The sequence below is a fragment of the Poromitra crassiceps genome (genome assembly GCF_964638095.1).
Source record: "Poromitra crassiceps genome assembly, chromosome: 13".
NCBI classification, from domain to species: Eukaryota; Metazoa; Chordata; class Actinopteri; order Beryciformes; family Melamphaidae; genus Poromitra; species Poromitra crassiceps.
The window spans coordinates 20,753,350-20,778,813 of record NC_139644.1 but is presented as its reverse complement, the minus strand read 5'-3'; the positions used below and the strand labels follow the sequence as shown (position 1 = coordinate 20,778,813).

The 25,464-nt window shown below is 43.2% G+C and overlaps 1 protein-coding gene across 2 annotated transcripts; it reads right to left on the bottom strand.

Annotated features, from left to right (window-relative positions):
* Positions 1–3,769: 3,769 nt before the first annotated feature.
* Positions 3,770–19,584, bottom strand: LOC310787507 (alpha-2,8-sialyltransferase 8F-like). Of its 2 annotated transcripts, XM_083648942.1 has the most exons (7): positions 19,299–19,584; positions 9,923–10,006; positions 9,652–9,729; positions 8,494–8,641; positions 5,403–5,515; positions 5,191–5,283; positions 3,770–5,085 (listed from the first exon to the last, which is right to left on the bottom strand). In XM_083648942.1, the coding sequence occupies exons 1-7, from the start codon at positions 19,394–19,396 to the stop codon at positions 4,551–4,553; spliced, it is 1,149 nt and encodes a 382-aa protein (XP_083505068.1). In that variant the 5' UTR covers positions 19,397–19,584; the 3' UTR covers positions 3,770–4,550. The 2 variants fall into 2 exon arrangements, with proteins under 2 accessions (XP_083505068.1, XP_083505069.1); XM_083648943.1 differs by lacking the exon at positions 9,652–9,729.
* Positions 19,585–25,464: the final 5,880 nt, after the last annotated feature.

Below are 25,464 nucleotides of genomic sequence, written 5' to 3'. Positions count from 1 at the left end.
TTTAGAACCTCTGTGGGCTCCCCGCCCCTCTGAACTTTCTTATGTAGAGCTGCTGTTTGAATGCGCACAGTGTGTTGTGTATTCATATACAGTCTAGCTCTGTAAATATGGCACTTTAAGTTGTAATATTTTTTGTCTCGCCAAAAGTAACCAGGAAGATTCCCACTATGAGATCAGTTTATCAAAATGACGCCTGTACGAAAATCTGATTTTGGTTGTCGGAGATTTTAGACCTCCGGGCTGCTGTGCTCTCAGCGCACTCAGCCCGGACCGGAAGTGGAGGCAGGCATGCTCCTCTCGGCCTCACTGGGGAAATGATCCGATGCACTGCTGTGTTGATTAAGCTAGATATGTCTGGTAGCCACTACAGCCAACCCATGAGCCACCCCGACCTCCTGACTGTCTGTCTACCTGACTGTCTGTCTGTCTGTCTCACTGTCTGCCTGACTGTCTCACTGTCTGCCTGTCTACCTGACTGACTGTCTGTCTGTCTGTCTGTCTGTCTGTCTGTCTGTCTGTCTGTCTGTCTGTCTGTCCCACTGTCTGTCGGTGTCTGAACTGACTGTGTGTTTCACTGTCTGTCTACCTGACTGACTGATGTCTGTCTGTCACTGACTGACTGACTGTCTGTCAGACTGACTGACTGCCTGTCTACCTGACTGACTGACTGACTGACTGACCGTCTGTCTGTCTCACTGTCTGCCTGACTGTCTCACTGTCTGCCTGTCTACCTGACTGACTGTCTATCAGACTGACTGCCTGTCTACCTGACTGACTGTCTGTCTCACTGTCTGCCTGACTGTCTCACTGTCTGTCTGTCTACCTGACTGACTGTCTCACTGTCTGCCTGACTGTCTCACTGTCTACCTGACTGACTGTCTGTCCCACTGTCTGTCAGTGTCTGAACTGACTGTGTGTTTCACTGTCTGCCTGTCTACCTGACTGACTGATGTCTGTCTGCCACTGACTGACTGTCTGCCTGACTGTCACACTGGATGTTATGTAATTTAGTGTATAGCTTTGTTGTTTTGAATTTGACATTAGGCCAGGCATGACAATTGAGGCCTCTTTTAGGGCTGTGACGTCTGACCCCTTTTGTTTTTGGCCATCATTAGTTGTCTGCCTTCTGCACGGCCCAGCCACGTCATGGTCTTCGTCACCAGTGTCCGGCCGGCCTCCTGAAAGGTTCCGCCTGTGTCGTTGGTGTCCGGGCCATCATCCAGGGTTGCTCCACCCTTCAGCCCTGCCTCCTGGATGCCCTCTACACCTGTTGTGCCTGTTCTCCCCTGCCCAAGCAGGCTACATCACCTGCTCACTTCCTCCATGGGGCGACTACTTAATTTGAACTGGTGGTCAAATTAAGTCAATAATACGGTGGGGGTTAGTTTCTCCAGAGAAAGGTTAACAAAGGATTTGGGCATCTGGGAGAGAAGAGAAGACTAACTGCTTATCTGGTTATTCTGCATTTGCTTGGGAACACTGACAGCTGAATGGAGTCATCTGATTGGTGGAGGAGAATAGGACGTGAGGTCAGAAGGAAGGCAGGGCTTAGTGTGACCAAGAGGGGTTAAAAGGAACAGTACAGGAAGTGAACGCCAGATGCTATTCTCGATTTGTGGACCAGCAGGCCCAAATCCGGTCCTACTTTTCAGCGTGCTGGTTCAAACAATAATGCCTATTGTGAGACCTTACTGCTGGCTTTGACTCCTGTTTTTTTCATTCTACTTTCTCCTCTGCACATTGAAGTTTTTGATAATAAGATACGACAGCAGTCAGTCTGATAGTCAGTCAGTCAGGTAGACAGGCAGTCAGGTAGACAGTCAGTCTGACAGACAGACAGTCAGTCAGTCAGTGACAGACAGACATTAGTCAGTCAGGTAGACAGACAGTGAAACACACAGTCAGTTCAGACACTGACAGACAGTGGGACAGACAGTCAGTCAGGTAGACAGGCAGACAGTGAGACAGTCAGGCAGACAGTGAGACAGACAGACAGTCAGGTAGACAGGCAGTCAGTCTGACAACAGTCAGTCAGGTAGACAGGCAGACAGTGAGACAGTCGAGCAGACAGACAGAAAGTCTGTGTGATACTGCCTGTCTGTCTACCTGCTGACTGCAGTCCGGTAGACAGACAGTGAGACAGATTGACAGTCAGCCAGACAAGCTAGCTAGTCGCTACATTTTATACTGTAGAACACCACAACATGAGCGGCAGGTTTGCCTTAAATATAAGTTGAAAGCGTTAATGTAACGTAAACATCTGTTATAGCTGATATAAGTTTGCTACTCACCTTCATTCCAGAACTGATATTTCAGCCAAGTCCGCTCGCTCAGCCCTGCTACAGACAGCTTTGTCTGTGATCCCTTGTCTGTCTGTCTGCTGCAATATAGGGCTGTTTTTGTGTTGACAAGTATGGTGACACCCATCGAGGGAGTTTCAGGGGTTCCCAGCACAAGTGTGAATAATTTATTTTCATAATTCCATCGATAAGTAACACAATGACAGAATGTTGGCCATGGGTGCCACACACTTTCTCCTAATAAAACATCTAATATCAGATGGGGGACCCTGATCAAATATTATCGAATGAGGGTCCATGTGGTCTAATTTGTTTTAGTTTAGGGGACCTTGGCATGAACAAGTTTGAGAACAGTGTATAAAGGCAGATACTTTGTTTATTGATTTTTTTTAGCTATGTATTTTTATTTTTTGTAGCCTATAATTTATTTATTTTTATTTATTCATTTATTTTGTATTTATGTATGCATTTATTTTTATATTATTTATTTATTTAGTTATCTATTCATTTAGAAACTTTTAGTTTGAAAAGTACAGCTTAAACTGACAGAGCACACTAGCCAATCAGAAGCAAGGGTCGCTGAAGGCCTACCCACTAATGAAAACCACCCACCCACTATTGAAAACGAAAAAACGAAAAAAGGAAAAAAACAGAAAACGAGCTGAGTTTTTGTTTTTCCGTTTTATAGGAAAAACGAAAAAACAAAACAACAACCATTTTCTGGTTTTTCCCTTTGTCAATTTAAACGAAAAATCAAACCGGCAAAACGTACCCTGCCCCAAAACGTACCCTGCCCATATCCCATCAATGGCATAATTGGCTGGCTGCACCAAACCTGCACAGATGTCATTTTAGAGATGGCGTCTACATGCTACCATTGTGACTTTGGTGACAGGAAAAGGACAAAGTGACCCACTGCTTTCCAAGACTGTCCTGGTCAGATTCTGCCCTGATCCTGTGACGGCAGCATCCAGATGTTTGCGTGTCGGGTCCACCCGGTAATTGTGGGATGCCCCGCAGCAGGACACGCAGGAGAAAGTCAGTGAAGTGGAAGGAGGAGTAATGTATAGGTCACTGATAGTACAGCTGTATGGAATATGGATCAGATTAGTGTGATCAGATTAAGCATGCTGGCATTTACTGTACCCTACATATCAAAATGTCACTAAGATTTCTCAGTGGCAAACAGATGAGAGATTTTACAATATGTAAAATCATAAATCAATGGATCAGGTGTTCCAATGTAAAGCAAAGCCATTAAAGTAACAGTAAATAATTTGTCCCATGTTAACCATCAGAATCTGCTGTTTATAAGTCGAAACACTGCATTCTAGTGGCAGATGTTGGGCATTGACCTCAAAGACACTAAATCAGGTAAATTGCTGAGAAAACATCACCTACTATCAACCAGTTAACATTGAATCCCACTTTTGGTTGAGCAACAAAATGCAGACAGTCAATCACAGAGAGAATTTTTCTGATAAATATTTATTCACTTACACTTTCATTCCCCTCACCACTTCTTGTTGACAGAAATCAAATTAACAAACATTCACATTTGATTTCAAAGTTGGCTCACCAAAAGTTTGCACGCTGGTCATCTACACCTACATTGTTATCTGCATGACAAAATCACAGCAAGACATTAAAGTGGGACAGTGAAGGAAATAATGCCAGTTGCATGAGATCCACTCAACGTCCACCTTCCTCCTGAAAATGCATGGAAATCCAGATGCAAACATTGCTAAGCTCATCCAAATCACTGAGACCTGAGGCTGAGGCCCAGCTCATCTCTGTGCTACATCCAGCACTGAGTGAGAAAGAGAGAGCGGAAATGATCCCTCACAGCAATGGGTTTATGTAAACATACCTTAGGGGACTTATAAATTACGTTCTGTATTTTTCCAAAGAGGAAGTGGTGATTTGTGGTGAATACATTCATAGTGCCAAAACATTTCAAGATGGAATACATTAAACATTCCGGTTAGTGTAATCTGTTTATGCGTATCATCCATGTGTGTCATCCAGTCAAGGAGGTATTTGATTCACTTCAAAATACATTTTGTTTCAGCTCGCTTAACTGTCAGTGTGATTGGCATAAGCCTGTGTTCACACCAGGTGCTTAACATAAGCAGAACTGAAGCTGAAGCTGAGCCCACGCGTAAAGCTGCATTCAGCGATGTTTCTGTGTTCAAATAAGTGTTAAATGGCTCTATATTCTGACAGCAATCACTGAAATAGAGTGTTTGGTCAGTGATTTGAAACCCCCAACCCCCCACTGTCCTCTATCTCTCGCATGTAGTCCTGCAGGCTGGACGGCACACAATCTCCCAGGTGAAGCTTGAGCACGCCCTGACTGTGCAGCTTCAACAAGTGCTCCAACTCCCCAGGCATGGTGTGGAGGTTTGTGTTGGGCTTTGTGTCATCATAGTAGTAGTTGGTGAGGGACTGGCTTCTGACCGGGTGCTCGCTGAACGGCCAGAAGCCGTACACGTGCACGTTGGCGCAGAGCTCTAGCGCCAGGCTTACCACCATGAAGCCGGTGCTGAGCGGCACTGGGACCTTGAGACGCTGGGAGCGCCAGAAGTGGTCCAGACTCCGCAGATAGTCCGGGTTGAAGAAGACGGGCCGGGTGGGGCTTTCATACTCCTGGATGGAGTACAGGGCCCGCATGGACAGGTCCGTGTTGCGCAGGTAGGAGAAGGCAGGCAGCAGCAGCAGCGAGTTGCCGTAGAGACGCAGGCTCTCCACAAAGGGGGAGCGGCGCTCCGTCAAAGACATGAACCTGAACGAAAACACAGAGGATCAAGGAACAAGAGATGTTGCAGGTTAACTGTTGATGTTAAAGTTGATGACGAGATGTATCCAGTCTCCACATCCACACACTCACCTCTGTCTTAAGATGCTCGGGTTTGTGGTCACAAGGTCAGTCTTGCTGCCCACATCTTTCTTATAGTCATCTTGCAAAGGAGCTAGGTTGCACCTGAACGAGGGTGAAAGGGGCCACGGAAAATCACTACATGGAGTTTGAACAGGGGTGGTGATGGCCTATCAGCATATCACACTCCATTATGAGATTGCATGTAATGGATGAGTACCTACCTTATAACAAACTGGGCAGAATCTATCTTCTCTCCACAGCTGCTGTTGACCAGGATCCCTCCATTCCCCACAACAGCACACGTGTCCCATGATTTTTCTCCAAAGGGATTCTCCTAGAATCAACACCAACACTTTACATGTATTATCATATTCATAAACACGGACACACACACACGCACACGCACACGCACACGCACACGCACACGCACACGCACACGCACACACACACACACACACACACACACACACACACACACACACACACACACACACACACGCAATCAGCAGGTGCACAAAACATGTAGCACTTGATAACATGTACTGCAGGGACAACAAAAGGGGTCATTTAGCAGAGAACCAGTGATGCTTGTTTGGTCTCACATTTGCAGCTGTTGTTATTTATAGGTTATTATTCATTGATTTTCTTTGTCTGGCTCACTTGAGACCAAATTGGGTCGCATGTGGCCCGTGGACTAAAATGAGTTTGACACCCCTGTGTGTGATGATGGACCAGGAGCCATGGTGAGGGAAGTGTATTAGACTCAAAGTTTACGAAAATTTGGCCAAATTTTTTGGCCACTTTGTGGCCAGATTAGAGGAATATTAACATTAAGATTAGGCTGTTGTGTCATTATTCAGTCACCTTTTCTCACTCACCTCCATGACACCACTTGCTCCCACTGCTGTGTTGGAATCTCATTCTCTCTCCCACCCTTTTTGGACTTTTAGCCATATTTAGAGGAATATTTCATTTTAAATTAACATTAGGATTATACTGTTGTGATGTCATTATTCAGTGTCTTCTCCTCTTCTCTGCAGCATTACTCAATTTACCCTCAGGAATCAGGGACAGTGATAGCCTACCTGCTATTCCTCCCATATATCCAGGGCTGGATTAATAGTACCATGGGCCCCCGGGGCTATTCATTTTCTAAGCTATTCATTTAGCCTTTTAGAAAAGATTATATCTTCCAGACTGAAATGTTATAACAGAAGTGGAGTATTGGCCAGAATTACATGAGCATTTGGACACTTATTCAGCGGGTATTTTGCATGTTGCGTTCAGGTGCACTGTAAAAAAAAAAAAAAAATTTACATCTCTTGCCACCAGGGGGTGCTGCAGCACCCACCGCACCCAGCTTCCCGCGCCCTTGGGCGTCGTATATCAGAGTCCATGTTTTACTATGTTTGCTATGTGCTGCGTATGTGCTATGTGTCATCCTCAGTTGCTGATCATATCATCGCTGAAGCAGTTGTTTTTGCTCCAGCTCCTCCCCTGACCACCACCAACATCATGTCTCCTGAAGAATTCCCTATGAGGGATTTTCTATCCTATTCATCACTGACGCCCTGACAGAGGCATACCTGGTAATGGGCGTGCCTGGTAGCTTCAAGGTACGCCCCCCTCCTCTTCAGTTCTACTAGTCTCGCTTGACCAGACTCTCTCCGTTTAGAGAGTTTTACTAATTATGATTCATTGATGATTAAAAGACTAATTGGACATTGTTCCATTAAACGGGAGAAAATGATCAAAAATGTGATTTTAATTTATGCCTCTATATTTGACTATGCTAGACTCCTCCAGCGATTCAGAATGAATTGGGGTGATCATGGTGATCTTTGATGTCTCATTGAAAATATCAGCTTCCTTACAGGACTCATGTAATTACTAGGGATGCACCGATCGATCGGCACGTGACTAGAAATGGCCGATTTCCACGTGATCGGCCTCGACCGGTGATCTGCGCCGGTCACTCTAAATAGCCGATTCTGTGAGCCGATTTTCACGTGACGTGCGCGCACCCGAAAGCAGAGAGACCGAGACGGATGAGTTCCAGCCAAAACAAAAGCAGCCACTACACACATGCCACAGCATGTCTTCGTCGGTGTGGAAATTTTTCACCGTCAGTGAAGACGATACAAAGCTTGCAGTTTGTCACACATGCAAGTCGAAAATAAGCCGCGGAGCCGGAGGGACAGGGTAGGTTGGAGTCCACTCCAGTCTGAGCGGCTCGCTTCACCTCACCGGCCGCTCTTCCCTGACCAGCTGCAGTCCACATCACCGCTGCCTGCTGCTGCTGCTATCTGTCAGTCACGTTGTAACGTGGATACAGGAGAGGACTATTTGTTTTCGTATTGCGAATAGAACGACGAACATAATAATAAAACGCATCGGACCAGTGTGCAAGGTTTTATGTGCGAGATGATTTTTTTTTTCGAATGGCGGATTAAAAAAAACGGACTCTGTGTGTAAACTACGATATTCAAACTGAGTCAACTCAAACTCATTTCCTCATCTACTCAATAACAGCCAAATCCACAACTGTAGAGTGGGCATGGCTTCGAAGGTCTCTGGGCTCCAGACCTACAGTATATAGGCTATAAACTCCTTGTCCATGGATAACATTTTGACGTTTATTTATTTTATTTTATTAGTTTATTTGGCAGGGACATATACAAAAAAAACATTAAACACCATAGGGGAAGATATGCTTTGTAACAAATTTAGCCATAGGCTACTTTCCATCTGGAGCCCCTGTTCTGTTGCACCTTTTTTCTTTTGGAAAAGTAAATGCATGATAGCTGTGGGATATACTGGTTGTTTTATATTCATTGTGTTTACACAAAAAAGAAAAGCTCTGTCCAGTAACCTGGAACACTTTTATTTTGAGATGTTTTTGAGTGAGATCGTCCTACCTCATGCAAATGATAAGAAATGTGACATGAATCTTAATTTTCTATTAAAGCAAAGTAAAAAGAAAAAAAGAAAGAAAGAAAAAAGAAATAACCCGTCAATTATTGTTCTTAGAAAGAAAATCGGAATCGGCCAAAATCGGTATCGGCAAGTCAGACTATTCAAAAATCGGAAATCGGAACCGGCCAAGAAAATGGCAATCGGTGCATCTCTAGTAATTACTACTAATATTTAGTACCCATGGAGAACAAAATAGAATCCCACAGGGGAAAACATCACTGCACATGTTAAGAATCACAAATTGTATACAATTTCATACGAGGAATAATAAGTGGATCAGCACTGCAATTATACAGCAGCAAGTAAAAAACTTCTGGCAAGTAAAAAACAACTTGCCTTTATAAAGGTGCTGAAGATCTCGGGCGTCACCTCGAGGGGCTTCCTCTTACCCTCACCATCGTACACAATGTTGGATCCCAGCGGAGTGTTGGCCTGTGTGATGATGGCCTTGGTGAGGCCACTGCATTTGCTGCTCAGCAGATCTCTGTAGAACACAGCAAGTTCTCAATTAAAGTGTTTGAACACACAATGATCTTTTCTTGTTCAATTATACTTTATAATGTTCATGTTCAGTGACATACCGGTAATTACTTTTAATTACCTGATGTGTTTTAAGTTTGGGTTTATTCCATATCTCTACAACCCATTTCTCAGGTGACTGTTCTTTAATTAAATGAATGAATCGACTTTTACTTTTGAAACCCAAACTTCCTTCTACTTCCTACATTAATGAATAAGTTATGAATTCCTCTTGCCTATTGTCCCTGAATCCCACTCAAATCAAATATTCTCCTGGCTAACCTGCTCTCCTCCATGTTTAATTGTTATAAATAACAGTCTGTTCCATAACCGGATCACACCTGCCTTCCAAGTCCATACATGTCTCCCATCCTTATCTCCAGTAATGGCATGGGTTGGTGCAAATTTGTGTACTTCAAGAAAGTATCTCATTATCAACCCCTTCACATTTAGGATAATTCGTATGTCCCCAAACCCCAGAAGCATAGTCCAACACTGGGCACATACTTGATACAGTTTGGCAGTGTTGTAGTCAAATCACTATATCTCGAGTCTCAAGTCCCCAATGTTTGAATCCAAGTCCGAGTCACCAAAGAAGAGTCCCCGGAGTTACACACTGTCGGAAATGAAGAATCTTTGACTTTATTATAAACACTACATAATTCTGTTATTTAATAAAAAGTGAATTAGTCCTGTGTTGGGGCAGGGGGTAAAGCCCTATAGAGTCACATGACACAACTTTAAGGTATCTGCCATGAAGAGCATGAGGTTAACATTAACACTGAACACTGTGTCATGGGTTCCTCTACTTTGCATAGTACTTTGCAATGCATACTTACTACTTCCATGTGTACAGTTCTTCTCCTTCTATATATATATATATATGAGGGGAAATGAGTCCCAGAGGGATGCTTGATATTTACTGGATTTCAGCAAATCTTTGAGGAACATTTCACATGATTCTTTTTTTCTTACCTGAACTTTTTGGAATTGTCCTCCTGCTTCCTCCAGGTGTGAGAGTAATGCTCCACTAATTTATCAATGATGTTGAACCTGACACACACACGCACGCACGCACGCACGCACGCACGCACGCACGCACGCACGCACGCACGCACGCACGCACGCACGCACACACACACACACACACACACACACACACACACACACACACACACACACATGCAATCAGCAGGTGCACAAAACCTGTAGCACTGGATAACATGTACTGCTTGTTTGGTCTCACCCGCAGCTTTTGCATGGTTTAGCCGAGGGCTTAACGGCATTTTCCTCCCAGGCTTGGTGAACAGCGGCTCGAGGTTGCACGTTTCTAAATGAGAGGAATAGGGAGAAAACAGCTGATCAGATTAGTCAAATGCAAAAAGCCAAAGAGCAAGATAACGAGTTAATCTAATGTACTGCTGAGCACAGGATCCCATTTGTCATGGCTTCATGGCTGAATCTGTTGTTTACATCGATAGAAGAAGAAAACCTGCTGTCCATCTATTGTTTGACCCTATGCTCATCCTCAGCATTACTTAAAAGGGTGTAAAATTGTAAATTAATCCAATAGCTCACAGAGAGAGTCACTGATGCCTCAGAGGTGTTGAGCAATGATATGACTCCTGCCAGGCCATGTTTTCATTTGAGCAATGATGACAACAATCAACTATATCACTATACCGTTTATCAGTGATTCTCAACCTTTTCCATTTCAAGGATCCCTAATTTAGTCTGTCGAATTTTGTCTCTCGGACCCAAATCTCAGAATATTTGTATTGTTAGAAATGATTTTGTCCCGAATTCCATAACCATCTGTATTGTAGGTCGAGCGATAACAGAGAAACTATCAGAACAGTGATTCTTCTACATTCTTGTGTTAACTTCTTGTAAATAAAATAATGTTGAAGTTTAAAGATTCATCAATTTGCAGTGGGGACCCCTGGACCACACACCCCACCCCACCCCCCAGGAGCCCTGGTGGACCCCACGTTGAGAACCACAAAATAGATGAGAGCAATGATTATGTCACAGGGCAGAAAACTCCTTATTGTTTTGATCTACTTATTTTGGATTTATTTCTTATTATTAGATGTGCTTTTTATTTAATATAAGTGCTTTTTATTTAATTATTAGATGTGTTTTGGTTTAAGTGAGCTTTCATTACTTTTTGCAGTATTTTGATTTGTATTTGGAGTGGTGTGTTTTTGGGAGTTTTCGCCCTTGACTTTTGCCTGGACTAATCAATTGAGATTACAGACACCTGGGGCAGGGGGAATTGACTGTGGGGAGCCAATGGGCGAGCAGGACAGGGGAACACTTCTCTCTTATTAGGTGCAGAGACGCAGAGCAAGCTGGAGAAAGACAGCAGAGCACACACTGAGGGGAAGCGGCGGAGAGGGGAGCAGCTGACGGCCCTGCCTGTGGGCAAGGTAAGGTGTGGGCAACTGAGCCATTGCGGCTTGGGCCCCTCTCTCTCCCAGTGTACCTATGGGCGCACCATAGAGGACTGACGGGAGATGGGAGAGAGGGGGGGATGGCCAAACATTGCCCCACCAAGGTTGCTGAGACCCACAGGCGGGGTGAGGCTCCCCGGGCTCGCCGATGGGCCGTTCCCCTCCGGAGGACAGTGGCTGACACACACTATCTACGGGCCTGATTGCCGTTACTGGGAAAAGGCTGGAGCCTGGTCCCAGTCAGTGCCACCTCTGAGGGAGCGGATGGCGGAGGAGCTGTGATGGAGCCAGAGCGCTGTGGGTCAGCGGATCGCCTGAACGCTGGTGCGGTACTGTGGGCGGCTGGTCGGACCCCGCCCGGATGTGGAGGACACATCGGCCTGGCTGGACCAAACCGAGCGGCTGCTGGTCGACACGGGATTCGATCGGGACTTTTTAGCCTGTTTTAGGAATTATTTTAATCCAATTGATGTTATTTGTACATTTCTATCCATTTTTATGCCCCGTGTTTAAACTGGCTTTTAAAGCCCTTATCTACGTTTTATCCCTGTTGGAAATTCCCCCGGTTTTGATACCTTTTTATCTTTTAACCAATAAATGGTATTTGTGTTGGGGAAAAGCTGCTTCTGTCTCTGTCCTTGGGTATTTTAGACTGCTCTCCCTTGTGCCGAACCTCCATTGTGTATTTGGGTCTTTTTAGAGGTCCTAGGCTCTATCCAAAAAACCTAGGTGGCGTTGTCAGGCAAACGCCACTAAACCAGGCCACAATTACATACATTTTCACAAGGTTATCCATACCCAAACTCCTGGCTTTCTCTTCGACAGCATAATTTATAGCTCATGTACTCACACACACTCTACCAGAGGGGCGAGCAGGGGTCGTTTGACTTTGCCTAGACCCAAAACCAACTTTATGACAAACGGTCACATACAGATCGATAATGTCCTGGAATTGTCTGCCAGTAAACATTTCCTCCATCCATGGGAGGGCAGGTTTCAAACGGAAACTTAGATCCCATCTGCACTCACTAACACCAGCAAACACACTTCGAACATACAACTTTACTCAGTTCCCATTATGTCTGTCTTGTAATAGTATGTTTTAGAATAGTGTCTTTTAGATCGGCTGATCTAATGTAGCTGGCCAGCTACATAACCAGCTGACCAAACTGTTTTTGTTTTTATATGCTGCTCTTTACTCTGTGATTAACCTGTATTGCACTGCATTTTACTATTATTATTTTACTATTTCTTATTTTTTTACTATGTTATTTTACTACTGAACTTTACTGTCTACAGTTACTATTGCTGTAATCTATTGTGTATTGTGTTCGGACCCCAGGAAGACTAGCGGTTGTTTTGGCGGCAGCTAATGGGGATCCTTTTAAATAAACAAATAAACATTCGTCCTATAGGGCGAATCAGCGTGACGTCAGTTGCCACCCAGAAATGCAGAACCCCGCTGCAGTTAATAGTATGAGTTGTGCCAAACAAATGTAAATAACTCAAACTATACATCACTATTAGGGATGTTCATCAATTGTCGAAAATCGATAATTGATCGTTAAGGATTGGAATCGATCCTGTGGAATTTGGATCGATTTTGTTATTTAAATTTTTTTTTTTTTTTTTTGACTAGGTTTGGGTGGAATTCGTTCCTCCTCGCCCCACTCCATTGCACAGCCGACTAACGTGAGGTGGAGCTTCATATAGTCTCTAGTTTTCTGGCTGGGCACGGGCCTTTGTGCCAACAAAACTGTTTTAAACATGGGGAATTCACACCGGCATGCGCCGGGGACAGCAGTGTTGGAGAGGAGACACATTGAAATAAAGAGTTCATTGAGGAGAACACGTTGTCTTTCGTATTTTCTGCCATAGGCATTCATTTTGTAAAAAAAAAAAATTAAGTATTAATATGATCGATAATCGATAATTGATCGTTAATTTTCACCGATTATCGATTATGGAAATTTTTCAAAATGAACATCCCTAATCACTATACATCATTGCTTATATTTTGACATTCTGAGTGAGAACAGAATTAGCTCAAGAGTTTGGTGTATAATATATGCATGTCGTGTTAAAGTTGTGTGAACTGTCGCAGTTTTAAAAATGTAAACCGAGTCAAGCGGCTAGAGCAGACACTCACGCCTCGCGCCACTTGGGCTCCATAGGGTTCCATTGCCACCCAGTGACGCGGTTTGTTTACCAAAATGCTGCTCGGCTGATCCCTCGTATAATGGGTTTACAGTAAATTGTCTCATCATAGCTTAATTTGTGCAATCTGAGTTTCAGGAAAAACAGCTGAAGAAGTAGGCGGCGGTATGAGAAGTGACAAGAGGATGACATGCTGAGACAGCAATTCAGCAAACAAAGAACAGTTTGCGATTGATGTTATGTTTGGCTGTAGCATCTATAACTTCATGCTTAATGCTTTTCTTGGCCAGGTCCCGCCACCAATTATTATTTCAGTTAGAAGGACAATGCTGTCAAGCAGGTAATTTATGTGATGAACAAACATTCAACCAGGAAGGAGGGGAGGTAGATGTGCTCTCAAAATGTGGTGTTGAGACCGGTTTCAACTCCAACGCTACAGGCATAGCTGCATATCTGCATACCTCTAACCTACCCTGTATAGTGTAGAGCGGGCAGGTTAAGAAAATAGCCTTTGAATTAATTTTATTTATAAGCTCAATTGATCTTATAAGCTCAATTGAGCTTATAAGCTCAATTGAGCTTATAACACTACAGGCATAGCTGCATATCTGCATACCTCTAACCTACCCTGTATAGTGTAGAGCGGGCAGGTTAAGAAAATAGCCTTTAAATTCATTTTATTTATAAGCTCAATTGATCTTATAAGCTCAATTGAGCTTATAAGCTCAATTGAGCTTATAACACTACAGGCATAGCTGCATATCTGCATACCTCTAACCTACCCTGTATAGAATAGAATAGAATAGAGAATACCTTTATTGTCATTGCAACTTGTACAACGAAATTCATTGTGTGCAGTACCAAGCTACGTAGGAGGAATAAAAAAAGAGTAACTAAGTCTAAAAGAAATTTATCCTACATACTACCACATGCAATGGATAAAAAGACAAGATAATAGAATAAAATAAGTATTAAGAAGGGGCAGCATTCGTATCATGTGCGTCATAACATAGGACATTAAAGTGCAGCATACGTATCATGTGCGTCTTACTAAATGACATTAAAGTGCGATGTGTAAACAATAAACAGATGTAGCAGCATACAATAAACTAATAAACTAATGTGCCAGTGTCAGTGCAGGTCAGATGCGGGTCTGACGTTTGTTGGCAGGCTGGTTCAGGAGGCATATCGCACTGTAGAGCGGGCAGGTTAAGAAAATAATAAAAGGCAAAATAATGCACACCAAAGGTTGTGGTGAGGTGCTGACAGCTGAAGATAAACTTTAAATGAAAGAAAGTGTCGCACAAACTGCTGTTGATTTTGAAGAAGGCCGGACGGCCGAAACGTCATCATTAAAGTATGCATATGGAGCCAGAGTGTGCGACACTTTCTTTCATTTAAAGGTTAAGGAAATAGCCTTTAAATTCATTTTATTTATAAGCTCAATTGAGTTTATAAGCTCAATTGAGCTTATAGGTGCCACCAAGTTAAGTCTTGCCACCGCCATCATCGAGGCTACAGGCGAAACGGCTTAAAAAGAGTCCAAAGTGCAGCAAAGACCCCCCAAGTACGTAAAAAAAAACTTCCACATAAACTCCAAGTCAACTCAAGGCGGTGAGATTGAAAGTTAAAAGCCTACAAACATAAGCCTATAAACATTCAGCAGACAAAAACATGTGTGCTCCAAGCTGCTTCCGAGGCGCACGCCCAGGTACCGAAGTACGATGGCACCGAACGAGGTAGGAGGAAAGCAGACATCTTTACATGCAACGATGCGTCCTCAGATGTAAATACCGTATCCTCTAATAGTGGCCTCTATTCCATTAAAGGCCTCTACTCTAATAATGGCCGGGGGATACGGTCTGCACGGACAAATAAAGGCCTGCCTCCAATACAGGCCTCTCTGATTTGTTTTGTTTTGTTGCCAGAGGGCGTATTTTCACTGTGAGGTCACTGTGAAGCTGAATCTTATTCTTATTGACTGTGCTGTAAACTGGCCATGCCATTTGTTTTGTTTTGTTTTGTTTTGATGTGACATTGGGCACATTTACCGGGTATGTTATATTTTGTTAATACCTGGTATTATTGGTGGTATTCCAGTTTACTGATCTGATCGTTATTACAATAACTTACCGTAACTGTGAAGTAAATGTATTTGCTTTGTGTTTGGTTTTCTGTAATATTGTGCAATTTATCCGCGGAACACTTCTCCACTCATGTACATATTGTATATAGATTTACTCGATTTGATTGCACTTGTAATGTTGTGATTGTCTTTATCTAGCTTTCCTACTTCTTATCTCTGTATATTGATCTGACCGCTATGCTGCATACAGACACTAAGACAAGTATGTATGTAACTTGCATACTGTGGCAATACAAGTGATTCTGATTCTGATTCTAAAAGACAGGAAATTAAAGGATTATGTCCATGAGAGTTTAATTTTAAGAAATAAAGCCTCTAATGTAAGCCTGCCTCCAACAAAGGCCTGGGGCTCTCTGAGGCTCAGTAAATAAAGGCCCGGGTCAATATTAGAGGATTTACGGTAAGTCTGTTTACAGATGCATCTAGTCCTTAACAAGCAATACGTCCACGGTCCTCTGAACTGCAAAATTTGTCCAACTGCATACGTCTACGGTGCTCTGATTCCAAACTGCAAAATGTCCTAATATCCTAACATACAGCAACACTGGAGGGACACACAGAGCCTCACATAGGGCAACAGCGGAGGTACACAGAGCCTCACAGACTACATGTTCATAGACTGTTCATAGGCTACAGACACATTAAATACAGAATAGTCTGTTAGAATACAAACTGTCAGTTATTTGTTAAAGACCCCCTAAAGTCAGGTTTCAATATGTGTATACTTAAGCAATATATCACGAGAGCAAGTGTGTTGTGATGAATATATCACACTGATAAGCTGTTATCCCACGAGGCCGCAGGCCGAGTGGGATAACAGCTTATCAGTGTGATATATTTCACAACACACGCTGCTCGAGTGCTATATTGCTTTTATAAAAGGGTTCCAAGTATAATAATATAATAATAATAACACTATAAATCCGACTGGCATTTTATTCTGATAGACTCAGTTGAAACACTACTGAAGGCGGGACCTCTAGCAAGAAGATAGACCTGCGGGTGATTTGATTGGATCGTTCTCGAGACTGAAGTTAACATTGGCCAATCCTGGCGCTTGGCTGAGAGCAAAGCCCGACCAGGGGCCGGTTGCACCAATGGCGGCGATTGAGCCAGAAAGACAGTCTGAATGAAATTGAATGTAACGTTCCCAATTCTATGTATTAACTTCTAAAAAACTATCGGCAACATTTTGGAAGGCTAAGCCACACAACTAGTTAGTTATAATCTAACGTCGTGCTTTCAAAGACAGCGAACTGGCGGTGTTACGACGAACACGGCTCAGTTGACCGCAGTTACGACGATGACGGTCAAAAAGGTCTCCGCGGAGATCTCTGCACTCTGCAGTGACCAGTTGGTGCAACCGGCCCCAGAGCCGTATGCCGACAGCAAGTAACGTACTTTTAGTAAGAGAGTTGCGCCATCATGCGTCCATAATGACTCATTGTACAAAGACTTGAAGGACTAGTGACCCTCCGTACAGCAGATCAGGAGAAAGCTGTTTGGCTCGAGCGCAGTGCTGCCATTTAGTAAGAGAGTTGCCATGGTAACCAATAACCCATGGCCATGGGTTATTGAACTCGGTTACTGGAATTATACAATGGCTGTGAACCAATCAGATTGCTTGATTTGAGGTACCCATTTTATAATGTAAAATACTCTACTATGAATAATAAGTTGTGTCTGATGGTTTTCCCGCACAAACAATGTTAAATTATCTTGTTAAAATCCTTAAAATGACTTCCCCTCCTTCTCCCTCATTTAAAAATCCAAAGCAACCAATCAGTTATCCAAAACATAACTAGCGAATCACAGCATACAACACAGGCTTTCAACACTTTCTCACTCATGATAAAGTGACGACGGAAAAAAAATCAATCACGTCTCGTCTTTCTCTCAGTTCCAGTTCTATTTAACCTCACAGTCACATAATAGCTGCATATTATTTATGTGACATTCATGGCATGAATCTCAAACGAAAATAATAATAAAACAATAATTAGCCTAAAAACAATAAGGCTCACCTCCTTTTGAACAGCCGCCTGTCCTTAATACAGTCATTTCAACAAAGGGGGACGTGATAGCCTGGTTAAATGAACTTCATGAAATCCCTCGCTCTCCATCCACCACGCTTAATGGCAGCATCTCCTTTTCCACCATAACGCAAGGCTTCTGTGTTATTGTCTTTGCATGCACGATGCCTGCTCCAATCGCCTAGTATTTAATATTTTATATTTAGCTATAACTTTTATGAGTGACAGCGTCCAAAATCAGCGTCCAGCGATAATGGAACGTAACAATCATAAATTGCCCCTGGAGTTGAATTTTGAGAACGGCTTTGTGTACTTTTAGAGTGTAATCCTTCCATGCTGTTGGTAGTGCGAGTTTGCGGCTAATTTTAGCATCTGTTTTGTTTCATGGGGTTTGATCAATTCACTTCCTAATTCCTCATGCATGCATGACATGCGTGACGACCTTCTCACGTGACCACTCCTTCTGTTGCGCTAGCTGGGTGAGGTACGCCCTCTGCTGGACTGGAATTAACACACTGTGAACTATGAAGACTGAATTGATGATACAAAGTAACAATGTTGTCAACAGTTAATTAATTTTAATCGGCTACATTCTTAACGGTAGTTAACCGACTTAATCATTAACATCCCTAGTTGGGAGTGAGAATGTGTTGGTGCTTTAACTGCTGAATACTGGACAGGGATTGGCTCCAAGATTCGTGATGTCACGAATCTTGCTTTTCAGTGAGCTCTGAGTAACTTTCCACTTTCAGAAGATGATTACTCTGCACAGACATTCTGCACATGGAGCTCAGACATCCAACTGTAGGAACATGAAGAAAAAAAGATTTTTTACTTTAGGGGGTCTTTAACATGACAGGACAAATGGCTTTTAATAACTACTGTAGAATGTCACAATAAATGCTGATGATGTCCAGCAAGGAGTCATATTTTGACAGAGAAGCAGACATGATTATATTATATATTATTATATTCTGTCTGTCTCTCTCCTTGTCTGTCTGTCTGCCTGCCTGTCTGACTGACTGATGTTTATTTAGCATTTTATGTATTTATTGTTTATTTTCTCAGTGTTCATTTCTATAATCCATTGACAATGTTTAATAATGTTAAATATTCTATTCTTTAATAAAGTAATTTGTTTAAGAAAGCAGCCTTCTGTAGCCTACTGTCTTTGCATAGTCGTATCAGTGCACAATCTGTGCACAATAGAAAAAGGTCTATTCCAGCTAAAAAATTCACGATATCGGCTGCCATATCGGTGATTTCCCCCTCTCTAAAATCGGTAATCGGTATCAGTTATAAAAATCCTTATTGGTTGGTCTCTACTTTGTAATACCCTTCCCGACCTGAGACTATTTACATTTAAAACGGTGCTAAAAAACCTGCCTTCTCTTAACTCTTTGTTGTTTTTTATTGTCTTATTATATATCTTATTTGTCTCTTATTCATGTTTTCCTCTGATTAATTTATTGCTTGTAGGCTACTGTAGCCTATAAAACTCAGATGTAGGCCTACTCGCTTTGGTCGGATAAAAGCGTCTGCTAAATGAAATAAAGTAAAGTACATTGTCTACACTCTTTTAATCAGGCCTTTGAGGCCGTGTGACTTTTTCTTACGTTCTCTGCCTTTGATGCATTTTATATTTTTGGTTATTTTTTTACTCTGTACTTTGAGATTTATCTTAAATGAAAAGTGCATGACAAATAAAATGTATTATTATTATTACTGGTAGGCTATACCACACTCGCACTTTCTACAGCCGTACAGCACCATTATATCCCCATTTAACTCTAGCAATGAAGTCACCAAGTAGTTTGACTTAGCGGTTACCTTGTTTCGTTGAAGGTGTACCAGGAGAGAGCGGTCAGCGCGCTGCCCAGGATGACGAGGCTGAGCATCAGGGAGAAGAACGGCTTCATGATCCTCATGCTCCCCTGCCCGACCGGTCCCGCTGCAGCCTGCCTGCCCGCCTGGACCTCCCGCCCGGTGTTGGCTCTACACCTCGCACGAAGTGGAGCGGTCTGTCTGTGCTATCTTCGCCGTTGCCCTCCTCCCTCTCCCCGTTTACCTCCGTTTTCAGATTCCTCCTCAGCTTTCTCCCCAGCTGTAGCCTGCCTACCTGTGTAGGCTACGTCAAGGCATTTCCCATCAAACAATATCAAGCAATCGTGCCGCTCTCACGTCTAGGTGTGTAGAGAGAGAGTGGCGTCAGCGGAGGACCAAAATGCGAGACTCGCCAATGAACAGCCAGGAATGGGTATCGTGCTACTTGTGCTGCATGCTAAAATAAAGCTGATAATGTACAATTTGATTAAAGGGGGGGAAACCCTTTCAGAGTACAACACAAACTGTATATTTTGCTGCAACTCGACAGTGCTGCTTAATCCAGGACCTTACTTCCTGGAACTCTTGAGAGTAAAACAAATGGTCCATTGGAGTGAATGGAGATGTCAGGACTCTTCTATCTATACAACTCTGGTCTAGGTATAAAAACCAACCCTTACCTGAGCCAAAAAATTTAAGCGAGACGCTTCCCAGCGAGCACAAAACGTTTTTTCAACGTTGATTTTTAGTTGAAATCTGGGTGATATTGGGTTTGAACGTCTAAGACCTAATTTCACCCTCTTTTCAACCGGCTAAAATGCGGTTACAACGTCAACGTGTAAAAAAACACAATTTGGTGCATCATATTGTTAAAACATTTGTTGTAGCTTGGAATAGAGGCAATATTGATAGTGTGTGAATTGGCATTTGTCCATTTTATTGTGTAACTGAGAGTTGAAATCTGGTCTATACGAAAACTACATTTCAACGCATTTTAGGTCACATGAAATATCATAAATATGGGACTATATAGGCTATGTGGTGCCAGCAAAAAGCTTCCAGGACACAACTATGGTTAATAGTTTAGCGCAATACTATAAAATAATGAATTCAGTTCCTGCAGCAACGCGCATGCGCAAGTACTTGCTAGCTATACTAACCGTGACTGACTAGACTAGACCAAAGCAAGTCTGCACCGGTCTGCACCAAGTGCGGAACGAGGTGCTCTGGGCACGCTATGTTATTGTATACGAGGCTCTGTGTACCTCCTCAGTCTCTGGTGTTAAATGAAGTTAACCTCTGAAGCCATAGGCTACAGCCTATAGACAACACACACACACAACATAATTTTAGTCTGTTACATTAATATAATAGTCTCGTACACATCACATAAAATAACTTGTCCTCCAATCGTCGACAATCATGTAGTCTACAAGTTGTGTGCGAGATAGAGTATATATGTGCCCAGCTCTCTACAGAGTATAAGAAAATGTATAGCTCAGCGCGTACAGCGGACTGGCTTGAATGTGGGAAAGCGTGTGCGCTGCTAAATCTTTAATTTAAGATCCTGGTGAAATATGGTCTAAATCTGAACGTTCAATAAACGTCTGCAAATAGTGGGTGAAAAAACGTTCACTTTCAAACCTTCCTTGCACGTTTTTTCAACGTTGACCCTAAACGTTTTTTAAACGTCTTTTCAACCGAAAAATCCTCGCTGGGTTCAGTCATTCAGAGTCTCGGATGCGTCGTCGTGGTCCCAGACACTGCAACGCCTAGTGGCCGCACGCGATATTACGGCATACATGCTATCAATCACAATAAAACTGTAGGTACCTCCGAACATAGGTGGCGGAACCGCCACACGGGCCCGGGCCGGGTACATTTCAGTCCCCCATTTTTTTTTTTTTTTTTTTTTACAATTAACTCATTGAGTGCCAGCCACTTTTGGAGAACGGACGCTCCCAGTGCCAGAGTTTCAGAGCGTTTTCAGTGATTTCTCGAGGCCCACAGAATATTGTGTGATATTACTATGTAAACACCGAACACGCACAAAGAACAAGGAGACTCTATTGTATCATCAGCAAAAAAAAGTTTATTGATATCATTTTCCGTTCTTTAGTTATGAGCCGGAGAAGATAGGTTGTTTTGAGCAAAAACAGGCTTTTCAAATTAGAAGCTGAGTTATTCCGCCTTTTGTGAAATGAAGCATTTCAAGCACATTCACTGAGTCTGAAGCTAATATTTTCTGATGTAGTGACGTGGTGTAGTTGTGTGGTGCCCTGCGTGCCACACCCCCTCTCCCCCCCTCAGCTGCAAACTCCTCCCCACACTAACACACAGCCTCACGCATCCAGTCTATTTTATTCTAGTGATGTCACGTCCCAGCTCATGAACTTTGAACCGGTAAGATTACCAGTTCCCAGTTATAAAGGAATGCACGAGTAGTTTCCAATACCGAGCACTTCTTCACATGCCAGTGCCGAAGTTTTTAGGTGCTCCACAGCGCCGGATGTATCGGTTCGGTGCTCAGTGGTTGGGAGGGTGTAGTGCAGCTTACAATTTTGAGCATCGGCTCCGCCATGTGAAAAAGTGCTCAGCCTCGGTATTGGAAACTACGCACTATTTGAGACCGCTAGCTTCGATAACAACATTGTCTCGGAGGTAGGTAGGCCTACTACTCTTGAGGGAACAGGAAGACACCTCCTCAGACAGTTATCAGGCTCTCTCATATCTTTCTTTCTCATGCACAACACAAGCAAGTCCCCGGCTGTCCTCTGTGCACATCGCTCCCGCTCTTTCTCTGTCTTTTGACCATCCAGGTCAGTGGAGCCGGTCTTAGTTTTGCAGCTTCACATCTTTCTTTAATCGTGTGTTGTGACCGTTGTGACTCTAGTCCACCCATCTTCCCTGCTCTCTCTCGTTCATATACACATACAGTCAGACAGTCAGTCCTACTTTCCAGTGTAGTCCCAAAGCTAAGGCTGTTGCTCCTTCTATTCTCCTAGGCCGGGATATAGCCATAGGCTACCCCTCAGGATTATTTCTGCTACCTTTTTGGCCCCGGTGCTGGTAATGCACCAGGGGCCTTATGTTCCCGCATGTCGCCAAGACTAATTATGCACCTTTTTAGGCGACTAAATGGCGGCCGGCCACTAGAGGGCGCCGCTGCCCCACTAAGATTTGCCGTCATACCTTCCTCACGGTATCAGCTGTTTCCCCAAAACAACGTGCCCAGGTCGCTTTGCAGAATGCAGCTTACGCGGCCCCTCCCCCTTGCTGCATGCCAGACGCACAGTAGAGAGGAGCTGTGAGGAGCTGTCCCTGTGTGTTTACAATCGTGTGTGATAAAGCAGGAGAACGCAAGGACCCCCCTGAACTTTCCCCCATCTAAAAACGTCGGCTGTATGGGAATATTTCGGCGTTTGTAAAAATACAGATGGCCATAGCCTCAACGCAAGACTCATCCGAATGACTGATGAGTCTCGCGTTGAGCCTAGGATGGCCAGGGCTTAGATCTGCGTGAGCACGACCCGTCGTAATTTGTCAAATTCAAGGTACATTAAAACGTTGTCTTGCTTCAACATACATCGCATCGCATAAACCATTTCCACCCGCAGGTTTGAGGAGTAGCTAACATAAACGTCAGATAAATACTTATAGGCTAACGTTACCTACTGAGGCAGCTAACATGGCTAATTAGCTAGCTAACGCGGTCCATCGATATACAGTCTGGTAGACAGATAAAGCAGTGTGTTCCTTCTGTTTTACACAATGTTAGCCAGCCTGCCTGGTCTCTTCTCTGTATATCCTTACAACAGCTAAGAGAGGAGCTTGTGAAGATTGAACGAACATCCCCCACAGTCAAAGCACTTCCCTGAGATATCTATATAAAAACGTTTATTGCTTTAATACCAAAAATAAAACCTCCAGTGTCTGTAAGCTAACGCTAACGCGTTAGCGATTAGCTATTGGCTGGTTGTTGTGTACACTTGTGTAGGCCCCATGTTATGGTTAGACCCGGGAGTTGACATTATAAAACACATTTCCTGGCATATGCAGGTAGTTGGAAAACCTGGTAAGTTCTGAAAATATGTGTCTATTATTGCGTTATTCCAGCTATCGTTATCGGTTGTTAGGTTAGAGTAATATGAAGCCGACAAAAACCGGCAAAACAGACAAGCGGTTAATGCTAGTCTGCTTCCATTAAAACCATTGTGTATTAAAATAAACGATAACGTAGCTGGAGTAACTAATAAAACACATTATTTTCTGAACTTACTTAAGTCCCCAACCAACTTCGCGCAGCTTTCTCAAAACAATGTCCTTTTTATTGCGGTCCATCGATATACAGTCTGGTAGACAGATCAAGCAGTGTCTTCCTTTTGTTTTACCAAGCAGTGTCTTCTCTACGCGTGTTGCGTGATTTCTAACCCCACAAGGATAAGCAATAACCACGCCCTGTGGCGCCGGGATTGGCCAGGAGCAACACTAGGGCACGCAGCCCAGCGATTTCATGAACCAACTGAATAGCTCTTGAGAACGGACAGCGATTTCACCTACCTTCCTTAGCATAGTAATAATAATAATAAGCATAATAATTGTAATCTACACAATGTACACAATCTACAAAAACATGCAATAATATAAATGGTGTTGTGTTCACGTTCATAGCTCATATTATATAATGTAGATATCGTTAATTTCAAGCTCAATACAATTCTTACAGAGAAAAGGTACAGCACTGAAAATGTAACAAGCAATAGTTTTTTAAACATCTTTACTTTAAAAGATGAAAACCCCCAGGTGCTTTAGTCCCAAACAGATCTAAAACAGATCTATAAGGTGAAGAGCCTGTAGCCTGTAGATGACGGCTTGAGACTGGCTGCCACAGCTGTCAATCATCCCTTTTTATATGTCAAATAAGTACTTAAAAACAAACTGATCAGAAAAATTACCACTTGCACAGGCATTAGCATGACAATAACTATCTAAAATGATACAACCCACCTTTGGAAAAAATGCGTGACGATACCATGCACCGGGGCTATGCCAGGTTTCGACCTGGCCTTGTTTCCACTATGATTTCCTGTTATCATTTGTATACCTTTATCTCAAAAGCATAGGGGTCACGTTCAAATCGGGGCCGTTTGGTCTCAGGGGCCCAAAAGAAACACGTTTTGGGACAAAAGTCATGTAAATACAAATAATAAGATACTGCAATGGCATAAATAGTCATGCATGCTTGACATTTTTCAGAAAGTATGCTGGATCATAGGGGGAAGTAGCAAAATAAGATTCTGGGGCTTGCTGCAATTCTGTTGTATAATTTCACCCACAAAACCCACAGAAATGCTGTACGTTTTACAAATTCTCCTCAGAAATCATTATTTTCTAGCACTTTATGGTGAATATCACTTCCTCACTTGTATGTAGAAAACTGCCCACAGTTATCTCCACAGTTATGACATCTCCCGCTTTCGGGAGATGTCAAATTTGGTGACGTTCCCAATTTGGTGACTTCCTCTGGTTGTACAGAGCAGAGCCGTGTAGATAGAAGAGTCCTCTCTCCATTCACTCCAATGGACCAGTTGTTAGTCTCTTAAAACAGACTGTCTCATCTACATCTGGCGAATGCAGCTATACAGTCTGTACGTTACACCCCCAGAACATGCACAAGGAAGTTGGGAAAAAAACCTTCAGACTGGAAGGAAGTTTGACGGAATCCGACCAATCACGACACGTGTGTCCACGAAAAATGCGGCATATTGGATTCTGATTGGACTAATGAGCGGAAGACCCGCCTTTCTGCGATTCTGATTGGACTAATGAGCGGAAGACCCGCCTTTCTGCTTCCCATTCCGGTTGGTGCATGATTCTCCCCCACGAAGTACAGACGGTATGGCGGAAGCATTTGAAAATTGCGGAAGCCAACTCGTCTGTTCTAAGAGACTAACCAGTTGTTTACTCTCAAGAGTTCCAGGAAGTAAGGTCCTGGATTAAGCAGCACTGTCGAGTTGCAGCAAAATAGACAGTTTGTGTTGTACTCTGAAAGGGTTTCCCCCTAACCTGAAACGTAATGTGAAGCTAAACCGTCCATCTGGCAGCGTCAGGTTACACGCAGGAGAAAGTCAGTGAAGTGGAAGGAGCAGTAACGTATAGGTCACTGATAGCA